The sequence below is a fragment of the Chrysemys picta genome, chromosome 16 (genome assembly GCF_011386835.1).
Source record: "Chrysemys picta bellii isolate R12L10 chromosome 16, ASM1138683v2, whole genome shotgun sequence".
Classification (NCBI taxonomy): Eukaryota; Metazoa; Chordata; order Testudines; family Emydidae; genus Chrysemys; species Chrysemys picta.
Window position 1 is genome coordinate 30833086 of NC_088806.1, and position 27071 is coordinate 30860156.

Consider the following 27071-nt stretch of genomic DNA (forward strand, 5'->3'; position numbering starts at 1 on the left):
AGCCGCTCTGCAGTTGTTGGAACCTGGAAGGAGCAGTGGGAAATGCGGTTCTTTGGTACCACATTGGGCTGTCTGGGCCCATACCTTGCAGTGGAAGAGCTCTGCAAGCCAAGGCTCTTGAGATGAACAGCCCAATATTCAGTGCTGGCCTCTTGGGGGAAGGGGAAGCTTAGTCTAGTCATTGGAGTGCAGGGCTAGCACGTGGGCGACCTGGGCGCTCTACGCTGCCCTGCTGGGTGGTTTGGGACACGTTACTTCTCTGCCTGTTTCTCCACAGGGATCACACTGCCCTATGCACAGGGAGAGACTCTGTTCCTCGCGTGCTTAGCTCCTTGGATGAAAGCACTATCCTGATAGGGGCTGGGCCCCGTGAGCTCCAGACGTGATCCCATTTCTCTCCCACACCTGTCTAGGCCACAGCACTTCCTGCTCCAGTGGGAGAAGGCCTGGGCAGCTCACGAAATGGGTTTCCTACAGTCGTGTCACTCCGTAGTACCTCCTCCCTTAGGTTAAAACAGGTAAACTATCTGTAGCCCAAGGGACCACGGCCGAACAGAGGGTGAACGTTGCACACGGCGTCAAAGGGTGAATGCAGTCTGGGTGGGGGGACACGGACACAGCAGCATCCTACACAAACAGTCGCAGCCCAGCACGTGGAACTGGCCTCACTTAGTATGCTGTAGAATGGTGCTGAAGCTACCATTAAATTGGCAATTCTCAAGCCTCCCGTGAAGTGGACAGCAGCAATGCAAGCTTCCCTCCTCCATCCTGCCAGTATCTCAACCCTGCCTTTATGGTTTGTTCAGTCTTTGGCCACCGCTGAGCCCCCCACCGCTGGTCTGTTTGTACTGTAGACACCTTTCCCTGTGCTGAAACAGGTGTGTCTCTCGCAGGAGCCCCAGCCTGACTCACAGGTATTGCTGGCCTGGGCCGGATTTGAGATGAGGAGCCAGGCTTCCTATCTCGCTAGAGGAGCTGTTTGCAAAGCACGTCCTGCCAATATTCAAACCTTGGAACAAACCCACCCTAGCTGAGTCGCTCGTCTTTGCTTTCTGCAGTTATGCTACTCGGGGGATTGCTGGCAACAGCAACTTCAAATATTAGTCCCAAAATCTGAGTTAATGATCATCCAGGTGTGCATGGAAATGAACTACATTATTCTGCCTAATGCTGCTGCACTGTTAAATACCTGGCCTGAGCAGCAGCCCAGGGGTTGTTGGAGAAATTAAGCAAATAATTTCAACCTCCCACTACATCTGAGAAAAGCATGAGCTGTTAGTGGCATTTGTGTTGCAGTGTAATGGGTCAGAGGTTCTCCCTCGCCCTACCCCATTCCTGGCCCGTGAGCCATCCCCACCTGTTGAGAACGTACAAAGAGGGAAATGCTGAACTGATAACTAGAACTCCGCACCCTTGTTACCCAATGCGCTTGCTTCCACCATGACCGTTGTGTCTTCCCAGGGTACCCGGGACATCTGGGCTCACTAACAACTTCAGTGCATCTCACGGAGTTCTCCACTCAAGTCAGGCACTTCTCTTACCTGCCCTAACCCTAAAGAGCCCTCAGCAGCTCAAAGCCTTCCACAACCTTCCCCCCTGTCCTTCCTTGCACTCGGAGTTGCCCCCAGACAATGAACAGGCGGTGAACACAAGGCTTTTCTGTTTAATGTAATAATTTACTGTGTAACATTCATTATTCTTACATCGACATTAGGGTTACAGAGTATGGGCGTCTATAGTAGCCGCTAAGAGTAACTATCCCCACTCCTCGTCCCGCTCCCCAAATGGTGGGGCAGAGAGCGGGACGCACGGTGTGGTCGTCGCAGGCGCTGTTACTCTAACCCAGGGCCCATGGGACGGGAGTTCTTCAGGAGATAACGCTGGCTGCGCTGCAGCTCAGAATAACAAAGCTTTCTAGACCCAATTTGCCCCCTCTGAGCTCTTCTTCCTCCATCGGGCTGGTGTAACCAGTGATCTCTACTGATTTCAATGGGAGTTAATGGTGCCCAGCACCTCTCAGGATCTGGCCCCTGCTTTGTAGATTCTGCACAGTCCCTGCGACAAATTCAGCACTGGTGTAAGCAGCTGCAACTCCACCGAAGTCAATGGAAGTGTCACTCGCATGCAGCACGGCTGCGTTTGGCCCCCGTCAGTGAATTTCTGCACCCACACGGTCGTTTGAAAGGAGTGGTCCAAGCGGAGTGGGGTCCCGGAGGTGTTCTGGGCAGGCACTGGGGCGTGGAGGTTTCAGTTGCATAACTTCCCCCTGGGCTGGAGTCAGGCTGCTGCCTGAGTGCAGGACCAGAGCAAGTTCTGGGAACCAGATGGCACTGGTAAAAGCAAAGCCTCTGTCTCTAGTGAAGTGGGGAGACACTGGGCTGGGGAACATCTGCTACTGAACCAACTTCTGCTGCTGAGAGGACACGCGTTGGAGCCACACAGAGCTCTTCTGCAGGGCTGACCTGTCTGTAAGCTCGAAAGTGTGTCTGTCTCACCCACAGATGTTGGTGCAATAAAAGACATTACCTCACCCCCCTGTGTCTCTCTAATCCCTGGGACCAACACTGCAAACAACAGTGAAGTAGGTTGATGGTGGGGGTGGGGTGCTGCAGCTGGGCCCACAGTCAGAGTTCACTTGGCCCAGCCAGTTTGTAAGGTTTCTGGCTATGCAGTGCAGGCTTCTTAGCGAGTGATTCACTGCAGGGACTCCTTGCTGCTTTCTTTGCGGGATATTTAAGTAGAAGGGCCACCGGACTGTCCCTGCCCGTTGCTTGTCACTCTTTATGCTGTTAATTCTCTCACGCTGGCCCGGCCAGCCTGTGCTGCTGGGGAACGTTACCCAACAAGGTGATTCTTGTACCTGCCTATGTTTGCTTTTCTCCTCCACCAAGGCTCAAAGGTTGGGCCTACACTCCTTGCTCCTGCCCCTTGGAATTCCCCAGAGCTCTGTTTAGCCTTCCCTCGGGGGTCATGGCAGCAGCTCCTCTCCAATCAGCCCAGGAAAAGTAAAGTGGGGTCAGAGATTTGCTGTTGTCTGAGCCACTGACATATTGGAATCAGCTGGGGCTAGAGCTCAGGGTCAGTTACTTGTCTTCAGGGCAGAGGAGAGCCCTGCAGTCTGCCCTCCATCTTGCGCTGTCTTGCTGCCCTTGGAACTGTTCTTGCACCGTGCACGGGAAGTTTCCAGTAACACTGCTCCCACCAGCACAGCCTCTCTGGATCCCAGCTAGCAGGTGAGACGTCTCCACTGAAGAGAGGTTTTTTTCTCTACCCTCTTTAGGAGTCATGGTTCCTTCACAGTTGCAGCTGCCCCTGCACTTCCCTCGGACAATGAAGCTAGTGCAGAAGGGCAGGGTGTGGTGCTACTATTCGTGTGTGAGGTACAGCTGGGATCTGAACCCCCGCCTCCCAAGCCCCTCTGCAAAGTGACACGTTCTGCATTGCTCCCAAATGGCCCAGCTTTATCTTGTTGGGCCATTTAGTGGCACATTAAACCCCAGGTCCCCTGTAGGAACTGCATCAACAAAGCTCTGTAACAAGCACTTCCCAGGCTGGGCAAATGTTCCTACAAACAGCTAGTTTCCTCGGTTGTCTCCTTCACTGGGCTAAAAGCTCAGGTGTTTGCGGTTGGCTGAGTGCCTTCCCCTGCCCAGGCTGCTCTGTACTTTTCAATCTCGCCATGAAGGCCTACCCATCAACCTTGTGCTGTGGCTAGGAACAGCAGTGTTACCAGTTCCCCAGGAGGAGTCGCCTGCAGGATTAAGTAGGAAGAAAAACCCACGTTGAGAAGGAACAAAGTTGCTTTTTAAAGCAACAATTAGTACCAGAACTGAAGCACAATGTGCAGGGCCTTGATCACTGGGATTCGGGGGGGGGGGGGGTCTTCTGTAGTAGGAAAACCTCCCTGAACAGAAAGGGGGACCAGAAGCAAAACCAGCCTTGAGCGATACATTTTTTTGGGTTGCGAACCGCTGCTGTGTCCATGATCTAATTTCACCCCCACAACCCAGTGCCCCCATCCCCTTCACCAGATATATTAACCAGCAATACATCCATCACCACAAATGCCAGATCAACCAACGATCCATAAAGTACTTCCATCAGACAAACCACTGCTAAGCACCCCTGACTTGCAGCCTGGCTCCTTTGCCCACAACCAAAGCAGGGTGCTTAAAAACCCACAAACCCCCTCAGGCTGGGTTTGCAATGAACCAGGGGCTTTCAGCACTAGCATTAAAAATATAAAAATATGTATATATTGTACAGGCAAAGAAGCATTCAGTATTGGTACACTCACACACAGCACAGCCCTGCTACGTACACCACGCTGCCCTCTGCTCGAGCACAACATCCCCGGCCCCTTTGCCATTATAAACAAGGAACATTAAGTACAACCATGTGTTTCAAACACACTAATGATGATGATGAGGTGGCTGCTGCCCACCCCCCAAAATAACAAGCTATTTAGTGTGGTGGGCTGGGGCACTGCCTTCCCCCACTGCAGCCAGAGGCAGATATTCCAGGAGGAGCTAATCACCTTGGATGGTTAAGTCCAGCACAGGGAAGGGGTTTTCCCCTCCGGACCAGATGCAGTATGAGGCGATCCTGTCTTGTGCAGCACACCTTCCATGCAGGGGCTCCTGGAGGAGGCAACCCGCAGAGGCAGCTCTGGCTTCCCTGGGGCTTTCCCAAGCAGGCCGGGTAACAGTCTGGTTTCGTGGCTTACACACCTTCCTTGGCTGCTGGTCCTGTCCCAGGGCTGGGTGCCATCCCGCCGCAGCAGAGGCTGCTGGTTCTCCCCCTGGTGCTGCAGAGCGAGGCCCGTTGAAAGCTGCTGTGTGCAGCGCTTGGCAGGAGAGTTGGGAGCCAGAGCAGGTTAGGCTCTTTCCCATGATTTGCAGCCCAGGCAGAGACAAGGGGAATGGATGGTTTGCCCTGCCCCCACTTTTCCCCAATTCACTTCCCAGGGCCAAAGAGATTGAAAAGTGGAGGAACATTGTACCCCTCCCCCATTCCTTCCCTGACCCCAGCAGGGGCTGCCAGAGCTGCCCCCCTTAGCGGCACTTCTCTTGGGGAGCGCAGGGAAGTAGCCGTTCCCTAGGAGCTGCAGGACGGGCTGGTGACTTATCCCTAGGTCAACTGGTCTAAGCTGCAACCCCTGGAGCAGAAAACCCCCTTGTAGCCTGAGGCGCCCAGACATCACTCCACCAGCCTGCAGCGAGCGACCCGTCTCCAGCCCAGGCATGGACAGCTCCCCTGGAGAGAATGCTCCTCGGCCCACCTAGGCAGACCCCGGCACTCATACCTGGGACGGCTGTCCTGCTCCCGTACGACACCATGGGATTGTGGTGGCCGCACACAGTGCTTAATCTGTGCCGGACTTGCCGGGGGCTCGGCAGTTCAGAGCCCCGGCACCTCTGGGTTTGTCGTGTCAGTTCTGAAGGTTAAAAAAATTGCTTGAGCCTCGGCACCTCTTTCATTACCAATTAAGTACTGGCTGCACACGACAGCCTTCAACCCCCCTGTGAGGAGGGGGCTGGCCCGAGGGGGGCCCCCAGAGCCGGGTCAGTGAGGAGCAGAAGAGATGCAGGAGCCAGTTGGGGGAAGATCCGTTCTCTCTGCTCCCACTTCACCACAGCCAAGGGCCCTTGAGATGCAAGCGGGTCGAGTCCAGCTCATGCAGGCAGCCCACGGGGATGGGATGAGGGCGGGTGGGGTGGGGAGAAGGGGGCTGCAGCAAACAGGACAGCGACATGCGCGCACACAGCACTGGATGGCATGGACCCTCCTGAATGCCATTGTGTGTCTGTCGCAGCGATGCCTGGCAGGGGAAAGGGGAGCTGGGTGGTTAGGCTGACTCGCTGCTAGAGGCCAGGCTCACCGCAGGCTCCTGCGCTCTAGCTGAGAGGCCCAGTCCCTCCCGATGCCGGAGTGAAGGTGCTATTGGGTAGGTCCTTTCCAGTTCAGAGGTCTGAAAGGGGCACCTCCCAGGAGAGGAGGCCCCAAAGCTTGACCCGCCGGCATTGTACATTAGTGGCTGCCTGGGGAGGAATATCCCCTGGATTCTAAATGGCTATTTTAGAATCTACCACTGTTCACAATGTTTGAAAACCCAAACTATTGAAAATGTAATGACCATGGTTTATGTAGGCCCTACACAAAAACAATGTTTTGGGCTCCCTCTGCAGCAGCAGCGGCTAACAAGCAATGCTCAGGACCTGGGCTGATTCCTCCACGGACCTCTGGGGATGTGTCTACACTTGGTTGTAAACTCGGGTCTGGGGACCTGGGCTGTGCACTTGGTGTTTCCACACTGCGCTGTAAACCTGGGTTGACAGCTGCTGCACCCGCCTCTCCCAGCCGTGCTCCCGGGTCCTTGCCGCACGACACAGACCGTCTGGCTCGGGCCTGAGGCTCTGAGCCGTGTCCACACCGCAATGTAACGGGGCTTGGACCCGAGCCTCCGTAGGACGCGGACCCACCCCAGCAGGGTCCTGAGTGCTGGCTGACCTGAGTCAGACGGGGTTTGTGTGTGGACGGAAGTGGGACTTGGGCTCAAACGTGAGTCAGAGCCCGGGCTTAGAGTGTGGCATAGGCGTACCCTGGAGCACAAGGGCTGCGGTTTGGGCGAGGCCGTATCCCGAACAGGAGAGACCAAAGGGGTTTGATTCCCAGGCTCTCCGGGGCTGCTGCACGCAGAGGGGAGTTAAACAGCGAGCAAGCTTCAATGTACTCCATGGTGACCTTATAAACCTGCCGACAGGCCCAGCGTCCTGGCCTGCTGCTGAGTCTCACCCGTTGCTCCGGCGCCCACTCCCAGGGCAGAGCCAACGGCTCCAGGCAGTGTTGGCTGAGCCACTGGAGGGGGCAGGGGAAGAACAGACCCGGCTCTGGCCTGGGGCAATGGCTGGTGCTGTTTCCAGCCCCAGCCAAACTCTGTGGGCAGAGGAGCCTGTGCGGATGAGCTCAGCTCACGCTCTCCCTCCCTGCCTCCCCCGGCCAGCTGCTCCCTCGCGCCAGCAGAGCGGGTGTCACTTGAGCAAGGATATGTCATCGGCGAAGTCGTTGTGGTCCCGCCGCAGGCAGCGGAAGCAGCGCCACTGGAAGACCATGAGGCACAGCGGCAGCATGAAGAGGGCACAGATGGCCGCCATGACGTAGGCGATGGTCATCAGGGTGGACTCGTCCGTCTGCGGGATGTTGTAACCGCAGTCCTCCATGTTGGGGTGCACGTAGGGCCCCTCCACTGCCGCCGTCCGGAACTCGTCATGCACTGCGGACAGGACCCCAGCTCAGTGCACCAGTGATGGGTGGCTGGCGCGGGGGCCGTGGCTACGCTTTGCTCAGCAGAGGGCAGCGCTGGCGCCAGGAGGGAGACCAGGGCTACCCCGTATGCACGGCCTGACGGTTCAGAGACAGCGTCGGAGAGGCACGAGTGGGCCCCGCGAGCTCCCCAGCTCAGCCCTGGCCTGGTGGGGCCCCAGAGCTGCCGTATGAAGGATGAGGGCAGCTGCAGAGCTCCATGGGCTGCACCAACTGGGAGCAACTATCATTCTTGTCCCCTGCCCCCTCTAACCACATGGACCCACTGCTCAGCTGGGCGGGATGCGTCTGCCCCACTGGGACCAGCACTGCCCCCTTCCTTCCTGCAACCAGGAGAGGGGAAGCTGGGTGCCTAGGGGGGGCTGCCGTGTCCCCCTCTCCTGCAGCCATCCCCCTGCTTGCATGACACCAGAATGAGCCAGGACCTCAGCCCTGTGGAGACGTTACCACCCGCCCCGAATGCCCTGCCAGTCCCTGGCTCTCCCCCTGCGCCACACGCCCCGCCCCTCACCGTGGCAGGTGCTGACGGCAAAGCCGATCCGCTGCGGGCGCGGTCGAAGACCACGTAGAAGCCTTCCATGATGACGGCGCCCATGACGGTGCCTGTGGAGGACTGGGAGATGGCGAACTTGTAGCAGTCGTCCTGGGACGTGGCCACGTCCTCGACGGGGCGCAGGTATTGCTGGAAGGAGACCAGGGGATGGGTGTTATCAGAGCCCCTGGGGAGCAGGGCGCAGAGAGCTCCAACCTACAGCTGCGTTCTGAGGAGCAGTCACCTCCCTGGAACCCCAGCTCACTGGCCCGGGACTCGTGGCTTTACCACTCTGAGTCCAGGGCAGCCCCCTTCCCTCAGCAACACCCAGGCCAGCCTGGGAAGGGGCAGGAGAAGCGTGCACATGCAGGGCTGGTGTTGGAGAGGGGCCCACATGAGCTGGATTTCAAATTGCCCCCCCAAAAAATGTTTGCGGTGCTGGGCTCCCAAGTTCTGGCTCAGCCCGTTATGGAGAGAGGGGCCAGCTCTGAGTTGGGAGCCCCCCGGCCTCCCAAATAAAATCCATGGCGTTTGGTGCTGGCCCATGTCCAAGGGTGCTGCTCCTGTGGACCCCCAGGGACTGAGCTCTGTGGCTTCTTCCCGGTCACACGCTCCCCGAGTGCTGCCTGTGAGCGCCCAGCCCTGGCCTCGCTCGCCCGCCCTGCCCCGCCGGGGACCCACCTGGGGTAAGATGGTGATCCGGAAGGACTGGTTCGTCGCCTCGCCCATCAGGTAGAGCGATATGACTGGGAAGATATGCCAGGGGGTGGTGCCGACTTGCCAGCAAACCAGCTGTTCCCCCAGCCAAAAGCCATCCGGGAACTTCTCCGTCTGCCCCGGGGGGAAGGAGAGAGACCGTGAGACTGTGCTGGTGCTCAGTGACTCGGGCTAGACGGTGTATGTGCAGGGTGTCCGTGGGGGGACTCTTCCCTCCAGGGCGGAGCTGATGATGGGGTGGGGTGTTGTCATGCTAGTGACTCTTTTAGCTGAGGCACGAAAGGAAGGCCCTGCCGGTCTGTGCTCTGTGTCATGGCGCTCTCCCCAAGGCAGGGCTGCGTGCCCACAGCCTCCGAGCCGCAGGTCAGCTCACATTGTAAGTGTCCCACTTCCCAAGTTTCCTTGCAGTTTCAAACGGAAACAGCATTCTTCACTTCCTGTCCTAGCCAGCTGCCACTTTTTACCCCAGAGGGGGCTGCTTTTCAGTGGTGAGCGAAGTGACCCCTGAATATAGTCTGCTAAGCATTCTGTGAGAGCCGGGTCACAGTGGCTTGGTCTCTGGGGCCCTCAGCATTCACCAGGGACCCGGCTGGGAACGGGAGGGGCTAGGGTTTGCCAGAGAGCGATACTGACCGAAGACACCGTTTTGATGGATTTCACTGCAGCCTCAAACACCTTCTTTGGCAGCCGGAGGTTGGTGGTCCCGCTGTCCACGATGCTCTTGTCGTAATTATACTGTGGGGGCGAGACGGCGAATGAGGCACCAGCCCCTGCTTCTCTCCTTCTCCGTGGGCCCCCCGAGGCAGCACCCGCCCAGCTCCTCACTTAGCTGCGCCAGACAGGAGGCTGCCAACAGACTTAAACAACTGTTCCTGAGGGAGGCGGGGTCAAAGCCCCGGGCTTGGGCTGATGCCAGCTGAGCAGGTCGCCTCCCGCTGCCAAGGCGCCTGCTCTCCCCCAGCATCACTGACAGTCCCAGCAGAACGTCGCTGGCTGCGTGGAGCCTGCCAAAGGCAGCCGGGGAGGCAAAGTACAGAGCGTGTCTGGCTCAGCGGGCAGCTCCCCGGCAGTCCCTGGGCACAGGGGATTTGTCACATGTACTAATCCAGGGCCAGGCTTGTGTGCTGGCTGTGGGACCGGGACTGGCGCATGCACCTGGAGAAGCATTGATCTCCCTGCTCCGGACGAGGAATGGGCCTGCACACAAACAACTCGCCCCGTTCACTGTCTGCGTCGTGCTGCTCTGGGCGAGGGGCCCCTGCGCCGCCTCCAACCTCCCCCCCTCTCCTGGGCACAACGGGCCTCAGTGTGTAGGGCCAGGGGATGCCCCCATGCGCCCCACAGGTCTGCAGGGAGCCAGACCCACGTGGGTGTGCGAGCTCTAAGCCCAGCCACCCTGGCCTCCATCCCTGCTGTGCTGATACGTTGGCCCCGTCAGTGCCACGGAAGGGCTGAGAATCAGGGTGTGCCAGGGGCTGGGGGAACAGTCCCCACTATTTCTCTCTGCGCCTCCCACAGGCATGTGGCCCTTGCTCGTGCAGCCACGGACGCGTGGCCTCCCACCCCCGTCACCTCCTTGCAGTCCATCTTCAGGTCCTGCCCATTGATCTCCATCTTAACGATGATGACCTCGTAGTACCACTCCTTGCGGATGGGCGTGTACCAGATGCTGCCAACGTGGAGGGAGTGGTCCACGCCCCCGATGATCTGCAGCAGGGAGAGGGGTGTGAGCTGCCATCAGCCCCGGGAGCAGGGCACAACCGCAGGGGCTTGTGGACGGGAGCGCTGCCAGCTTTTCTGCCGTCCTAGGCGGCAGAAGGTCCCGCCCTGAAATGCCGCCCCCCACAGAGGCAGTGGAAGGTCCCGCCGCTGAAATACCGCCGCGGTCACCGCCCCCCCAAATTGTAGCGCCCTAGGCAACCGCCTAGGTCGCCTAATGGGTTGCGCCGGCCCTGCTTGTGGAAAAGGAATGGGGAACCAGCAAGAACGCTGACTCTGGAACCAGTCCCCGAGGGTGGGTGGGGCGCTCTCTGCCTCGCGACCCCCTGGCATTGCTGCAGCCAGCGCCTGGCACCGCCCCGAGCCCAGGGTCCCAGCACTGAGCTGAGCCCGCGCACTCACCATGCTGCCCCGACCGACGCCAGGGCCTCGGACTCGTTGGGAAAGAAGCCGGCCCCGCAGAGCTGCAGGGAGAAGATGTTGGGCACCCGGGTCTGCTTCACCAGCGAGTTGAAGAAGGGCTCCAGGGTGTCGTCAGGCTGATGGGGGAGACAGAACCACAGAGCTATGAGCAGCGGGAGAGACGGGGCAGCTGAGAGTGCTCCTCGGGGACCCCGCGGAGGCCTGGCTCCATTCCCCTGCACTTGCTACAGAGAGACCTGGTGTTGGGCTCCAGGTGGCCGACACGTTTCTGAAAGCCAGAGCCAGCTCCCCCAGGGACTGTGTGTGGGTGACAGCAGAGCTAAGAGGAGAGGGGATTTGCCCGCTCCAGCAAGGCATGCCACCAGCAGGGCAAGGAGCAGCCGGGAATTTAGGTCTGGCTGATGGCAGACTGGAAATATCAACCGGCTGAGATAGCCTCATCCCCAGTGTCTAGAGCAGCGTGTCCTGGGTCACTGATACAGCCAGGCCTGGGGGGCAGGACACGGGTTCTGGTCCCAGTGCTGCTACAGCCTCGGGCAAACTGCAGTCTCCCTCTGTGCCTCAGTTTCCCCTTATATAAGATGGGGGCAGCACTAGGTGGCTGCCTTGTGGGAGGGCTGGAGAAAGGCAGGGTGTTATTGCTCTCCTCTTTGCAGGGCTGGGTTTGGGGTGCATTGATAAAGCCAATAGCTGAGTGGCATGGGGCTGGGTTTGGGGGGCAGTGACGGAGCCGGTGGCCAAGGGGCTAGGTTTGGGGTGCAGTGACAGAGCTGGTAGCCGAGGGACTGGGTTTGAAGAGCATTGACAGAGCTGGTGGCCGACGGGCTGGGTTTGGGGCGTAGTGACGTAGCCGGTGGCCGAGGGGCCAGGTATGGGGACCAATGATAGAGCCGGTGGCTGAGGGGCTGGGTTTGGGGGGCAGTGACGGAGCCGGTGGCCGAGGGGCTGGGTTTGGGGGGCAGTGACGGAGCCGGCGGCCGAGGGGCTGGGTTTGGGGGGCAGTGACGGAGCCGGCGGCTGAGGGGCTGGGTTTGGGGGCCAGTGACGGAGCCGGTGGCCGAGGGGCTAGGTTTGGGGGGCAGTGACAGAGCTGGTAGCCGAGGGACTGGGTTTGAAGAGCATTGACAGAGCTGGTGGCCGAGGGGCTGGGTTTGGGGCGTAGTGACGGAGACGGTGGCTGAGGGGCCAAGGGGCTGGGTTTGGGGAGACAGAGCCGGTGGCCGAGGGGCTGAGTTTGGGGCGTAGTGACGTAGCCGGTGGCCAAGGGGCCAGGTATGGGGACCAATGATAGAGCCGGTGGCCGAGGGGCTGGGTTTGGGGTGCAGTGACCGAGCTGGTGGCCGAGGGGCTGGATATGGGTTTGGGGAGCATTAACAGAGCCGGTGGCCGAGGGGCTGGGTTTGGGGGGGCAGTGACAGAGCTGGTGGCCAAGGGGCTGGGTTTGGGGGGCAGTGACGGAGCCGGTGGCCGAGGAGCTGGGTTTGGGGGGCAGTGCCAGAGCTGGTGGCCGAGGGGCTGGATATGGGTTTGGGGAGCATTAACAGAGTCGGTGGCTGAGGGGCCGGGTTTGGGGTGCAGTGCCGGAGCTGGTGGCTGAAGGGCTGCGTATGGTTTCGGGAGCATTAACAGAGCCAGTGGCTGTGGGGCAGAGTTTGAGGTACTGGATGTGCTCCCAAACACAGCAGCTGCCTGGCCCCTCTTAGGCCTTGTGATGCTGAACCCCATCCAGGCTGGCGGTGCCGCGCTCACCCGGGCGATTTCGGCATAGGCCAGCCCCAGAATCCCTTCCCAGTTTGACCGTTGATGAAGAATTTGTCGGACTCTGTGATGGCAGCGATGTTGGCGCGGACGGTGACGTTTGGGCCGTGGGGGATGGTGACCAGGTCCGTCCCCAGTTCACCTTCCCATTTGCCCTGGGTGTATGGCACGTAGACCCCTTTCCGCAAGTCCCGGTAGGTGCTGGACCTGCAACGAACGCCAAAGACAGGAGCAAGCCGTCAGGCTAGTTCTACTGGAGCATGGGAGGAGCTGGGGAAAGGGTGGGAGTGTGGGGGGTGGGCAGGGGCCTGGGGGAGGGATGGCCATCTGGGCGGGGCCAGTGAACCCCTGGGATTGTGGAGCTGAGAATCGGTGACGGTGCAAATCTCCATGTTTATCTGCCAGTGGAGGGATTGTGAACTCACATGTATGAATGTGTGTGCGAGCAGACATACGTCTGGGCTACGCGCTGGTGAAACTGGCCGCGTGTCCGTGTGTCCCCAGCCCACCTGCACCTCCACAGTTGGACTATGACCCCCTCCCCGGGACACCAGAGGTGCCCAGGCTAGACTGAACTGCAGCATCCCCATAGGCCCCCTCTGCTACTGGCCCCACCCCAAAGGGAGCCCCCCAGCAGCTCCAAATGCTCCTTCCTGTGGTCCCCGCACCGGGACCAGATTGCAGCTGTCAGTGTGCACAGGGCACTCTGAACCCTGGGGCTGATTCTAGGGCATGGGGGGTGGGGCTCCCCCTCCTCAGACCCTTGGGCCAGGGTCATGGGAGCACAATGGGCCCAGCCAAGGGGAGGGCGACGAACAAGCCCAGACATTGTGCCCAGTGGCTCAGAGGCCGGGCAGTGTTGTAATGTGCTGGGGGGGGGCTCCTTTGCCCCCCTCAGCAGAGAAAGGGGCCATTGAGTCCCGCCCCAGCGCAGACGCTGCCATCATGGAGGCCGACCAGCATCTGGCCGTGTCGGCCCTGAGCCCGGGCCGGCGCCGTGCCTGGCACTGCCAGTCTTAGGATTCGAGGGCCAGAGCAGGGGCCCCGGCACGTACAGTGTGCAGGAAGGGGCCGCTCTGTGCCCGGCTGCCAGGGAGAGGCCTGCACAGGCCCCCTCCGGTTCCCCACCAGGCCGGCAGCTGCCTGGGGTATCCCAGCGATGGAGCACGCAGGAGCCAGCCATGCGGCCGGCCTGGGGAGCGATTCCTGGGCCCGGCAGAGGCCCCCAGACACTCTCCCAGAAGCAGTCTCAAGGGTGGCTCCCCGCGTCCAGGGCCTCTACGTCGCTCCAGACTCCCCGTCTGCAAGGTGAGGACAGACACGTCCCTTGGGCCGCCCTCTGCCTGGTCTACCTAGAGAGCTGGCTGGCTGAGCCGGGACACTCTCCCGAGGAGCCTATGCGGTGCCCAGTGCCGGGGCCCTGCTGCCAGCTGGGACCCTGAGGTTCTGCAAATAATGACACCAACGGGCTGCGGTGACGGGTGGCGCGGGAGGAGCAGCGGCAGACGAAGAAGGGGGTCTGATGACAGAGAACAGCAATAAACACTGTTCCAGGCAGGAGGCCAGATTCCGGTCAGTCAGCCGGCTGTAAATCCGGAGTGGCTCTGCTGCAGTGGATGGGCTTACTGCACGTTTATACTGGCGTCCCTGGGCATTGATGCATGCAGGCCAGTGACCCCTCAGACCGGCCTCGGAGCTGGAGCTCGCTCTGTCCGTGCTGTGTGGAGCGATGGTTCATCTCATTACTCCATGGGTGCACGCTGGGGGCCCCGGAGCGGGCCCAGTGACTAAACCTGGCCATTGCTGCCAGCACTGGCCCCAGCCTCGTGCACCGGCTCCTTTCCTGCCCGTAATTCCTCTCCCCGGAGGGGAACCGCCAGGGCTCTGCGAGTGCTCGCGGGGGGCCACGGGGCAGCCTCGCCTCATGCAGCTCTTGGGGCTGAGCACAGAACCGCCGCCCTGCCCGAGGGGGGAGCCCAGCGAACCCCCAGTGGGTTCCACGCCAGAGAGAGCCGGCCCCTCGGGAGCCTCCTGGGCCTGCCCTCTCCAAAGTGGGATAACCAGCCGACCTGAGCAGCGGGTGCAGGGAGGGAGCATTCCTGGGGGCTGTGGTCTGAGGGCGATGGCTGCTGTCAGCTCAGAGCGTGATTCTGTGAGAAGCGGCTTCCGCAGGCTACCAGGCCAGGGGCCCGGAGCGGCAGATGGGGCGCGGGGAGGGGGCACAGGTTGGGGGTGGAGAGGGGCACCGCGATCTCTGCTTGGGCTGCTGTGGCCAGGACCTCCCTTCACAGCAGCCCCCTCAGCATCTAGCTATGTCGGGGGCCCTGGGCCCAGCAGGGAGCCCCCTGGCACTGCCACAGCTGGGGATGCTGGCTCAGAGCAGGGCCCCCTCCCCAAGAGGGGAAAGAGCAAAGTGGGGGTCCCATGGGACTCGCTTTTTGGGGCCAAGGCGGTGGGTGCCCCATGGCTGAGCCACCAGGCGCGGTGACTGGGCTTCCCCAGTGCAGCACCGCGCTCTGCCCCGCCAGCCTCTAGCACTCCGGCCATACTCACAGCTGTCGCTGGTAGTACCTCCGCAGGAAGGCGTGCGGCGCTGCCCCCACGGCAAAGTTACTGCTCCCCGTGTCCACCAGAATGTTCAGCTGGGGAAGGAGAGGGGGGAGCCACGTTACTTAGGAGCAGGAAACGTCAGTGCTAGTACCACCCCACCCCTGCCTGGCTCCGTGGGGTAGCCAGCCCCTGCCATGGCCTGGCCTCTGGTGCGCTCTGGGCTGTTAATGCCTTAGCTTTGAACGTTTGCATTTATCCACAGGGTGGGGAGAGTGGCAGTGCCCAGATTTCCTCTGCCCACACCCTGTGCCCCAGGGGCCTCCCCGGTGCCCAGTCCTGAGTCCCCCAGCTCCAAAGCCAGCTGGGAACGGCCCTTGCTGTCACTATTCCCAGGGAAGCCTCAGACTTCAGCTCTCCAGCCCCACTCCCTCCGCGGCTGTCTGCGATCAGCCTCTGCAAGCGGGGGGAGGAGGGGGGTTGCTGCGGCAGGACACCCGACTCCTGCCACCTTGCAGGAACCAGCCCACTCAGCAGCATGGCTGGGCACTGCGGAGGTATCCACTTCCCTGCGGGGCAGGGCGGGAGAGCCAGGACTGCACCAAGGGCTCCGCATTACTCCGGCGGGACACCCTGGGGGGCGCCAGGCATGGTGCAGCCAAGCTCCGGGGGCTTAAACCGGAGCCCAGGGAATGGCTGGCTGCATCAGACCAGGGGTCATCCAGCTCAGGGCCTGCTCTGCCAGTGGCCGGCCCCGCAGCTGCACAAGGAATTCCCCCTCTAGGACACTTCTGGGACTCCAGGCCCCCTGGGAAGGGTCCCTCCCTGGGAATCGCCCCCAGCCACCCTCACCCTGTAACTCCTGCCCGGGCCCCCTTCGGGGCATTGGGTCCCGCGCTGATGTGGAAGGAAGAGTCCAGTCCAGTGAACCAGTGTCCCCACCTATGCCCGGCAGTGCCAAGTACGGGCTCAGCTTGACCCCCAAGGTGCCGGGCAGGGGGATAGATGGGCATTCAGAGGCACGAGGGCAAAGGTCGAGCAAATCCCTTCAGTCACCCGAGTGAGGAGGGTGTTCCCTGAATGCCCACCAGTCCCACACTCCCAGGGGAGCAATGGCAGAGCAGGGCGAGCGGAACAGAGGGAAGGAGACCAGCTCCAGGCCCTGGTGACATACCCTGCTCAGAATCCTTCCCATCAATTTGCACAAAGGGATCTGGCTACTGCCCCTAAACTCCAGGCGGACCCTTGCCCCTTTGCAGGCTCAGCCCTTGCAATGGGGCAGGGGGAGATGCTCAGTTCCACTGGGTATCGTTCTACTCCAGAGCCTCTGCCTGCTGATTTGCCAAGACTGCCTTGTCTCACAGCCCCCAGAGGGGCTTCTGCTCTTCCTCTGCAGAGCCAGAGGGCACTTGCGCTAATCAGAAATTCACGCCGGCTGCAGCGGGGAGAGTTGTCCCAATGAAGCTCTGACACCAGGGTCTCAGCACTGCACCTCCTAGAGCAGGCTTTTCCTATTGCCACTGCCTCAGCGCGCTGCTAGCTCAATGCCGTGCGACGCACCACTGCCTCAGCGCGCTGCTAGCTCAATGGCGTGCGATGCACCACTGCCTCAGCGCGCTGCTAGCTCAATGCCGTGCGACGCACCACTGCCTCAGCGCGCTGCTAGCTCAATGCCGTGCGACGCACCACCGCCTCAGCGCGCTGCTAGCTCAATACCGCGCGACGCACCACTGCCTCAGCGCGCTGCTAGCCCAATGGTGTGCGACGCACCACTGCCTCAGCGCGCTGCTAGCTCAATACCGTGCGACGCACCACTGCCTCAGCGCGCTGCTAGCTCAATGGCGTGCGATGCACCACTGCCTCAGCGCGCTGCTAGCCCAATGGTGTGCGACGCACCACTGCCTCAGCGCGCTGCTAGCTCAATGCCGTGCAACGCACCACTGCCTCAGCGCGCTGCTAGCCCAATGGTGTGCGACGCACCACTGCCTCAGCGCGCTGCTAGCCCAATGGTGTGCGACGCACCACTGCCTCAGCGCGCTGCTAGCCCAATGGTGTGCGACGCACCACTGCCTCAGCGCGCTGCTAGCTCAATACCGTGCGATGCACCACTGCCTCAGCGCGCTGCTAGCCCAATGGTGTGCGACGCACCACTGCCTCAGCGCGCTGCTAGCCCAATGCCGTGCGACGCACCACTGCCTCAGCGCGCTGCTAGCCCAATGGTGTGCGACGCACCACTGCCTCAGCGCGCTGCTAGTTCAATGCCGTGCGATGCACCACTGCCTCAGCGCGCTGCTAGCTCAATGCCGTGCGACGCACCACTGCCTCAGCGTGCTGCTAACTCAATGTTGTGCAACAAACCATTGCCTCAGCGCGCTGCTAGCTCAATGCCGTGCGACGCGCCACTGCCTCAGCGCGCTGCTAGCTCAATGCCGTGCGACGCACCACTGCCTCAGCGCGCTGCTAGCCCAATGCCGTGCGACACACCACTGCCTCAGTGCAGCACCGTGTACTGCTGTTGCAGTGCCAGGCTGTCTCAGTGCAGTGCTGTTTCACAGTTAGGTTCATTGCTTGCTTGGCTCATGGATGAATTCTTTGTGAGCTATTTGGGTGAGGAAGGGCCTCTGCTTGGAACAGTCACCGAGCAGCGAGATGTTTCTCCTTTGCCTTATGTTCCTGCATCGACCCCTCCTCCTTGCAGAAACAAATCCATTTCCATGTCAGTGGCCTCTGACACAAGCCTGCGCTCTGCTCCCTGAGGGGTCTCTGGTCACATGCTCTGTGATACCATGACAGCAGCCTCCTCGCAGCTCCCAAAACACGTCCTCAGCCTAACCTGGGAAAACACATCCGGCTCCAGCATCAGCTTTCCCCAGCCATCAGAGGCACAAAAGAACCCCCCCTCGCCCGCCCTTCTGCCCCTGAAGCCCTGGGGGACGGGGGCAGAGAGCAGCCCCCTCTGCTCAGGTGGGACCCACGGCAAGTGCCAGCCACCTACTGGGTCTTCCTGTGAGCAGCGAGGCCCACCCAGAGGGAGTCAACACCTCACTCATTTTCACTCCCTGCAAAGTACTGGGGCTTTAACATGTCATTAGCGGGAGGGGGCATCGCATGGCCTTCTTACACCAGGACTCCTCTGCCCCTCCGTCTGGCCCTTTAGACCCCTGCTAGCCAGGCCGTACGCCTCACACAGCTCTGCCCATGTCCCGCAATCCTGCTCCACCCGTCATTATCTCCTTTAGAAACTGCCCTTGTGCCACAACTGTGTCCTAGATCGGTGTTGCTCTGCGGGGTGGCTAAAAGCGGGGCGGGGGGCACTGCTCACACCACCCAGCGACGTGTTTCACAGGGTGGAGCGGTACAGCAGCCTAATGCACCCTCCGGACGAGCCCCCTTGGCTGTGTGTAAGTCAAAGGTTTAAGAGGGGAGGGATAGCTCAGTGGTTTGAGCACTGGCCTGCTAAACCCAGGGTTGTGAGTTCAATCCTTGAGGGGGCCACTTGGGGATCTGGGGCAAAATCAGTACTTGGTCCTGCTAGTGAAGGCAGGGGGCTGGACTCGATGACCTTTCAAGGTCCCTTCCAGTTCTAGGAGATGGGATATCTCCATAAGAGCACCCAGAGACACCGTCAGCAGCTGGATTGCAATTGATACAGCAACACCTGCGCTAAGAACCCCATCTTCACTAGGCAACCCAGCGTCTGCAGCCCCCGCCTCTAAGCCCCTCTGCACGGCTTCCAGTGCCTTTCTGTTTCATCCTTAATTAAAGGCCATCTGTGCTAGGCAACTGATCCCTTTTTCTGGTCCCTTGGGTGGCCACTTAAGAGAGGTCTCGCTGGACCAATACCCAGCTAAACAGGCAACATATGGCAGCAGGGAGAGAGGATCAGCCCAGCAAGGCGAACGGTTCACATCCTGGGACCTTACCCCATCCGCACAAGAGCAGTGACCGAGGGGGGGCCTGGGGAGCACACAGGTAAAAGCTGCAGGGTATCTGGGACCTGTGTCCTGGTAACAGGGTAAAGGCTTTGGACGGCCCAGGCGCTGTCAGACAGGCTGGGACCGGGCTGACACCGTCATTCACATCTGGGCCCAGTGCGCACGAAATGGCATTTCATGTGGCATAAACGACAGCACGAGGTGCAGGGCAGGAGGATCAGGCCCTGTGAACTCGGGTTTGGGGGTTTCACAGGGATAGCACCTCTCTCCCAGAGACTCCACCCAGGCATTGCTCTGGACTGGGACGTGGGAGCCAGCAGCGCCTAGCCGGGTGTGTCGGAGAGGCCTCTCCACTCCGGAATTCACCCCGGCGCCCTTGGTCCGACGGAGCCCCCGTCTACGGAACTCCCGGGTTCCCTGCAGACACATCTCTGCTCCGGAGGGCGAGAGGTTGGGGAGGGGCCCATGGGTGGCTGGGAGTGGTCACATGCTGACATTGCCACAATATGCAATGGGCTCTAAAGTCTGACTTGTTGCTGAGCCTACAGCCGGGCGGGTCCGAATGGCGGAAACGGGGACTCCCAATGGAATGAAATACATTATTGAGAGTGACTCCCTGGGGAGGTGCTGCACAGACCCATAATTACAGCACAATTGACATGGCATAAAAATCTAGTGTCCAGAGACATGAAATCTAACGAGGGAGACCGGGCCAACCAGGAAGGGATGGGGGAGGGCGGGAGGTGATGTGAAGGCAGCAGGACTTGGACATGGAAATGCCTCCAGGCTGATTCTTGGGGAGCAAGTTCCACCCCCTGGGGGCTGCCAGGGACCCCGTCAAGGCACGTGATGCCCAAGCACAATCAGATGCCAGGCTGGGCTCTAGGAGGCATTCTGGATGCAGCCAAGGCCTGAGGACAAAGCTCACCACAGGCAGCATTAGTGAGGGATATCAGTGCTTAATGGCTCTGAAAAAGCCAGGGGTCTATCATAAGCTGGGAGCAGCAGCTTTGGTAAGAAAGTGCTTAGAGCGCACCCATCGGTAACCCGGCTTGCTTATAAAATATAGTGTGCTGGTCTGCAACCCCTGGCAAACCCCCAGCATTGCTCGACGGGCTCAGCCAGTGAGTGCGTCCTGCACTCTTTGAGGTCAAGAAACGGGCTGACATGTCCCACGATGTGAGCGGGCCAAGGGGCTTGAGGCTAGCCACTAGCCAGCCCCTGTTTGGAGCTGGAGCCCCTTTAAGAACAGGAGTTGGGCCTGAGAGGGGATGATCAGACCCAGCTGGGAAGGGGGACAGGTGATCTCTATAGAGTCTGAAAGAGCCCAGCTCAAGGGGGAGGGCTACAGGAAGTTGGGAGGTAGTTGAGGAAGTTGATGTTGAACTGATTTAGTGTGTTTGGAGAAGAAGCTGGGTCTGAAGGAAGGGCCTGAGCAGACCTTGGGCTTGGTGCTCGTCCTTCCTGGGCTGGGGAAAGTCTCCAGCAGCCCTACACGGGGTGTGTGCATTCATGTGCAAAGTGGGGGCAGCCCCAGCTGCTGGTGAGTGGCCAGTGGGACCCCTAGGGTGGGCGAAGGTCAGAACCCCGGGCTCCCCTGGCTGTGCAGCAGCACTGCGCTCTGCAGGCCTTTCCGGTGGCCAGGCAGGAGCCCCACCTACGGCGGCTAGGAAGAGCGGGGCAGCAGGGAGCTGACGAGCCAGTCTGCCTGGACAGGGCTGTGCACACAAATGGGCCTGGCTACTGAGTGAAGGTGAGTTACAGATTGGTGCCGGACACAGTCCGTGTATCCCATGCCTGGAGCTGTGGCACACGGAGCCCTGGGTGGCTGGGCCCGTTAACCGGCAGATTCTTAGCCGGGCTGTACTTGGCAGTGCTGTTTGGGCTTCTGAAATTCACCAGGGCAGAAGCTGATTTGACCTTGATCCTATGTGGGGCTTAGCTCCCACTGTGGGTGTTGAGTGCTCTGAGTCTGCAGGATTGGGCCCTTCCTCTTTAAGCAGGATTTTCCTCTTTGGTTTTTTAATTTGACTTAAATTGCGCTGCTTCATTCTCCACTCACATCTGCGTGAGCAAGACCTAGTATTACTCTTAGACTAAGGAGCCCATAAGGCAGCGGTTCTCCATCAGGGATGCGCTGAGGTCTGCCAGGGGGTCCATCAGCTCCTCTAGAGATTTGCCTAGTTTTACAACAGGCCTCGTAAATAGCACTAGTGGAGTCAGTACGAACTAAAATGTCAGACAGTGACTTGTTTATGCTGCTCTATATACTAGGCCAGCGGTTCTCAAACTCTTGTACTGGTGACCCCTTTCACACAGCAAGCCTCTGAGTGTGACACCCCCCCCCCCAATACAGTAAAAACACACTTTATATACTTAACACCATTATAAGTGCTGGAGGCAAAGCGGGCTTTGGGGTGGAGGCTGACAGCTTGTGACCCCCCCCCCATGTAATAACCTAGTGACCCCCTGAGGGGTCCTGACCCCCGGTTTGAGAACCCCTGTGCTATACACTGATGTAAGCGCAATGTTTATATTCCAGTTGATTTATGTTATAATTGTAGAGTAAAAATGAGTCTGCCATTGTTCAGCACTAGTGTGGCTGTGACACTTATATTTTTATGTCTGATTTTGTAAGTGAGGTGAACCTTGGGGGTAGGCAAGACCAATCAGACTCTGGAAAGGGGTACCGTAGCCTGGAAAGGCTGAGAGCTACTGCCCTAAGGGTCTTAGGTGCACAAGACACAAGTGTATTTTACACGCTTAGGCTGTGCAGTGCTGGGGGAAAGGCGCTTGCTACTGTGCAGTGATCCATGCCAGGCTCTGCCCCACGGCCCCTTGGAAGGTGAAAATCATGAGACTGGAGTCAGGGGACGTGCCGTGGATCCATGTAAAGGATCTAGAGCGCAGTGGCTTTGCTGGTGGTAGAGCGGCAGTGCTGGGTGTGCAGGGCTCCCTTCGTGGAGCAGCAAGGGAGGCAGGGGCTGGGGGAAAATTCCAAAGCTGTCTGGAGGGACAGAGTGGTGGGGGATGGGACACATGGAGGAGGGCATGACATTTGGTAACCCTGGATTTGTAATAAATATCACTGCTGCCCTGCACCCTTCACGTGTAGTTCTGGAAGCACGTTGCACACGTTAATGCACAGCCTTACCCTCCGCCTGGGAGGCAGGGCAGTGTAATTACCCCCATTTCCTAGGTCGGGAAACTGAGGAGCAGAGAGAGTGAGGGGGAGATTTTCCAAGGGCAGTGAGTTGCTCAACTCTGGCTGAGAGTCAATGGGAACTGGGTGTCTGATTGCCTTGGAAAACCAGCCCATGAGGAACTGACTGAGGTCTCTGTCAGTCGGCGGTGGAGCCAGGAGTAGAAGCCAGATCATGTGGAGACACGTGCGTGTGGAGACACACACTTTAGTGGGTGTAAAGTCTATATAAAAATGCCTGCTGAAGGGATTTTGCTTAAACTAAAAAACATAAAATTCCAATGTGGACAGGGGCCAAACGTGAAAGGCGCTGCCCAAAGAGTGAACGTTTCAGAAATGTGTGTGTGGAAAGGGGAGGTTCTCACTGAAAATGCCTGGCAGTCTGGATATGTGGCAGATTCCAGGCAATTGCTCCAATCAGACCTGGACAACGAAATCATTTTTTAAAATTAGATTTTGAGAAATAATTTTCTCCCTCTCCTTCTTCCACTGTAGGAAGTAGTTTCCTAGAGTATGGGGGAAACTGAGGAAAGACGTGGTGTTTCCTCTGTAACTCTTTTCACCACAGTCACTCCTTCCATTTTCTCCCCTGGACATTCCCCTCCTTGCGTCCGTCCTTCCTGCCCAGAAACAGGAAGGCTTGGCAGAGCTGAGTCTGTGTCCCCCCCCCCCCCCCCCCAGTCCGTGTGTGATAGGCTGGAACAACTTGGATCCTGGTGGATCGGCACCGGGGAGGGAGGGGGGGAAGCAGTGACATGCCCTCCTCAGTGGGTTACGTTTGCTTTCTGCGTATGCCTGTGTGAGGCTCCCAAGTACGTGCTCAGATGTTTGCGCTGGTTGGGTGCTGAGCATTTCTGCCATCTGGCCCCTCTAGGCGCCTAAATGGGCGCTGAGCGCTTTGGCGAATCCGCCTCCTGCGTGGGGGGAGCGCTGGGGCAGCTGGCCCTGAGCTCTCCCTGCACTCAGGGCTGGCCATGCTGAGGAGTCTTCCAGTGAGAAGGCTACTGAGATCCGAGCATGGGGGCCTCAGCCATCACAAGAGAGGCTCACTCGGAACCTGGGCTGGGCCAGTCAGTGCCTAAAGCGGTGCTGTATTACAAGGGCTGATCCTGCATTGCGCCATGTGGCTGCAAGGTGGCGTGCACAAGGCTGTATTGTGTTTTCAGAGGGCTCCTAGGCACTATGGCAAGGCAAATAATAATATTACAGGGGTAGGAAAGGCATGCCAGATGCAGGGGTGTGGCATGCGTTTGGAGGGTGTCGCAGGGAGGGGAGCTCTTTACAGTTATAACTGGCTCCTAGCTGCTCTGTATGGGGTGGCTGGAGCTGCACAGCGAGGCCACCAGCAGGGAATTGGATGGGTGGGTAGGGCAGCCACTGGCTTGGGGAAACTTTCATTTTCCACATGTGCATCTATCCCAGGCCCAGCTCTGCCCAGCACCAGACTGCTCTACAGTATTATTGGTACAGCCCCCTCCATTGTTTGTACCCACAATGCATGTATGTGCACTATCACGTGCCACATGGGATACTGGTTTGCAGCTCCCAGTGGGCAAGTGACCACATCTTATAGCCATTCATGGCTGAGCCATTACAAACATTGAATCCATCTCCCCTTGTAAGTATTCTCACACTTCTTATCTAACTGTCTGTACTGAGCTAGCTTGATTATCACTTCAAAAGTTTGTTTTCTCTTAATTAATTGGCCTCTCAGAGGTGGTAAGACAACTCCCACCTGTTTATGCTCTCTGTATGTGTGTATATATATATCCTCAATATATGTTCCATTCTATATGCATCCGAAGAAGTGGGCTGTAGTCCACGAAAGCTTATGCTCTAATAAATTTGTTAGTCTCTAAGGTGCCACAAGTCCTCCTGTTCTTCTTTTTGCGGATACAGACTAACACGGCTGCTACTCTGAAACTTTTCAATATGAGTGTGAGCTACTCAGGAGCTCAAACCAAAACAAACCCTGGAAGGTTTGCCCAGTCAGGAATTGCATCCCCAATCCAAGCCGATAATAAACATGCTTAATGTGCTGGCATGCACACGCTGCTTGCTGTGTGCTTCCGTGGAGATATCCTCTGGAAGCTCAGACTCCAGACACCCACTCTCACATCTGTAACCACATGCATGCTATGCACACATGCATACATACTACTCTCACATGCATACAGATTACACAGTCACCTCCTCCCCATGCACTTCATTAGCACCTGATTCTGCATGACTGCAGTCAATAGGAGCTTTACTGTTGATTTCAGCGGGTGCAGAAGCAGGCTCGTATTGTGTACACAAAAGATACAATCCCACACGTATCTACATGCACACACACCTGTGCGCGCGCACACACACACACAGCCTCCCTCTATTTTTTAATCATCCTGTAGGGTGAAACTCAAGTTCCCTGAACTGCACCCCACTTTCATTTATAAATGGCTGAAAACAATGAAGAAAACGCTGGTGAAGTGCCAGGCTGGTCACTCGCACAAGGCTCTGTGTTTTCAGTAGAACAATGCTGCCATTTCTGAATCTTCCTTCTGATGGGTGTGCAGCTGTGGTGACATTTTCAAAAGAAATACTTGTCGTTTTAAAATAGATCTGTATTTCTCCAGGGGAGATTGTATCCCCATGCCCTTCCCCTTCCCTATTTCCCCCTCTTTCTCATGCATTTCTGCATTCCATAGGAATCCACAATGAAGTTGCTAAGGCATCAGAAAACAATTGCAACCCCTGAATATTGCTGTTGTGCACAAGTAATGCAAGTTCCTTACTTGCAGGCTGGGTCAACCTAAGCACAACAGTGTCAGCTAAGGACAGAGGCTGGCTCGGAGCTTTGCATTTCAGTGCTGTAGGGTTATCACTACGATACTCTAGGGCTGAAGGATCCATTTGGGGCCAAGTCTTGCAACCCTGGGCTCTGATATCCTGGGAGTCTGCCCTAAAGAGAGGCTCAATTTGTCTTTGTGCTGCACTTCCTTGGGTTTGAATATTAGTAAAACACGTACAACAACCATCATCCAGATGCCCAAAATAGCCAGCCATGAAACACAGGAATCAACAGAACTGAAGGCCTATTCTGTGACTATATAGGGAGAGTATTTACCAAAAGACACCTCATTTGTACATCACAGAACGTAATTGCCACACACAGTCCTACATTCTGGAGTGTTTCGTTTGCAAACACCTATGGAGAGCAGTTTATAAAATGCTATTTCTACACCCAGCCCTTTCCTTTTGTGTCTGAAATGGGTATCTGTAATGCCTCGTGCAGGCACACGGATAATGGCTCTGTACTCTGGCCACAAAATTCCCTTGAGTGAAGTTGTATTTCTCACTCTCCAGCAGTCGTCGCTTTCTAAAATTGCTATTTTTCCCTGCTCAAAGACTGTTTAGATTCTCTCTTGACCAGTGTGTGGTCTCTCTGGAGCACAGTCACACAGTACCTGGGAGAGAGAGAGAGAGAGAGAGAGAGACACACACACACACACACACACAAACAAAATATAGCGGTACACATACCAAAGCGCCCATGCCTCAACTTCTGTGAAGTTGGGGCTTGGTCTCAGCTTCGCAAACCTGCCCAATAACCCGCGGCCAGGGAATGTGGATAGCACGCCTTACCTTTTGTGGGGGGCTCCCTAGAGTCATCTCCACATAGTAGCCCTGTCCAGATTTTCCTCTCAAGTTATCTATCATGTTCATAAAACTGCTTCTTTGTCTGGAATCCTCCTGCTCCTCCTCAGCTGAGCGCTGCATCCTGTGGGCCTGTTGCAAGGTCCCCATCCCATTCCTCAGGGGCACCCGGATCCCCAGATGTGGCTGGCTGGCTCGCACCATGCCAGACCCCAGCCACAACAGCAACCAGGGCAACATGTGAGCCATTTGGGTGAAAGCCCTGCCCAGCTCTCCCCTGAATTTGCTGTTCCTGAAGTGATGGTGCTGTTGCTGTCGTTCTTCAAGGAAATCCGTCCCTTTGCACAGACAAAAGGTAAAAGTTTTACTCAGATAACTAAATGCTCCTTCCTAGCAAGCCAGCAGTCACCAGTAGCATCTTTGGGGCAGAGAGAATTCCAGGTTGAAAATCTATCTAGACTGGTAAATCTAAAGTAATAACCATCAAGCATCTAGGAGAGGAGAGAGGAGATTCAGTGCATATAAGAGCCTGGAAGCAGCAGTCATGCTGGGATGATTTTTTTTCCTCCTCCTTTTGGTTAGCTGAAGCATGGGAAAATCAGACAGTCTGGTCAATTTCCAGGCTCTAGAGACAGCATTTGTCAGTCCACCATAATCTCTTCACTCTGCAATCAAGATTTGGAGGCGGAAAGACTTGTGGCTGCCGCTGTCAAAGCCAAAGGTTTTTTTCCACCAAAGATCTCTGGGAAGTGTAGTTTTCCACTTTTGCTTCCTGTTCAGGTAACGGCTAAGGCCGGTTTTGATGCCCTTTGGTGAAAAGAAAAGTCTCTCTACTATCTGGACTGGATGGTCACAATTCTGGCTTTGTAGCCTATGAATTCCAAATGAAAGAGAAGAAAAACCTTCAGGAACTCTTTCCCATATAGATTTCACTTAACAGGGGCAGCTGAAGAAAGCTGCATAAGAAAATTAAGTTGCTGTTTGCTTGTTTAAAGTGTAAAGTTTATTTGTAACATGAATGTGTGTGCACCTTCAAGAGGGTTATGAGTATGCATGCTGAGGGATAGAGGAAGGTTCATAAGAGGGATAGAGGAAGGTGTCATAAGAAGCAAGGCTGATTTCAGGATCTGTAGTTTTTAGAGAGTCATCTGTCTATCTTATAGCAATATTACTAAACCCAACCATTCAAAGAGAGCACAAAACATGACCCAACAAATCATGAGAGACCTAAAAATTAATTTTTTTTTAAATACATTTGGGGTTCTTTTTATTTACTTTC

At 57.6% G+C, this 27071-nt stretch overlaps 2 protein-coding genes across 12 annotated transcripts in view; one reads left to right on the top strand and one right to left on the bottom strand.

Annotated features, from left to right (window-relative positions):
* Positions 1-1655: 1655 nt before the first annotated feature.
* BACE1 (beta-secretase 1) lies at positions 1656-26184 on the bottom strand. The gene is given in 13 exon segments (XM_065569118.1): positions 1656-3751; positions 4538-7273; positions 7835-7867; positions 7870-8005; positions 8537-8686; positions 9206-9307; positions 10145-10279; positions 10694-10732; positions 10735-10830; positions 12464-12510; positions 12513-12679; positions 15026-15114; positions 25781-26184. Coding segments are annotated over 12 exon segments (1497 nt in total). The 5' UTR covers positions 26042-26184; the 3' UTR covers positions 1656-3751; positions 4538-7031.
* CEP164 (centrosomal protein 164) overlaps positions 20571-27071 on the top strand; it is an 82879-nt gene continuing 76378 nt past the window's right edge. For all 11 annotated transcript variants that reach the window (XM_065569107.1, XM_065569100.1, XM_065569106.1 and 8 more), the window contains exon 1: positions 20571-20707. The gene's annotated coding sequence lies outside the window, so the exon portion shown is untranslated. The remainder of the gene's footprint in view (positions 20708-27071) is intronic.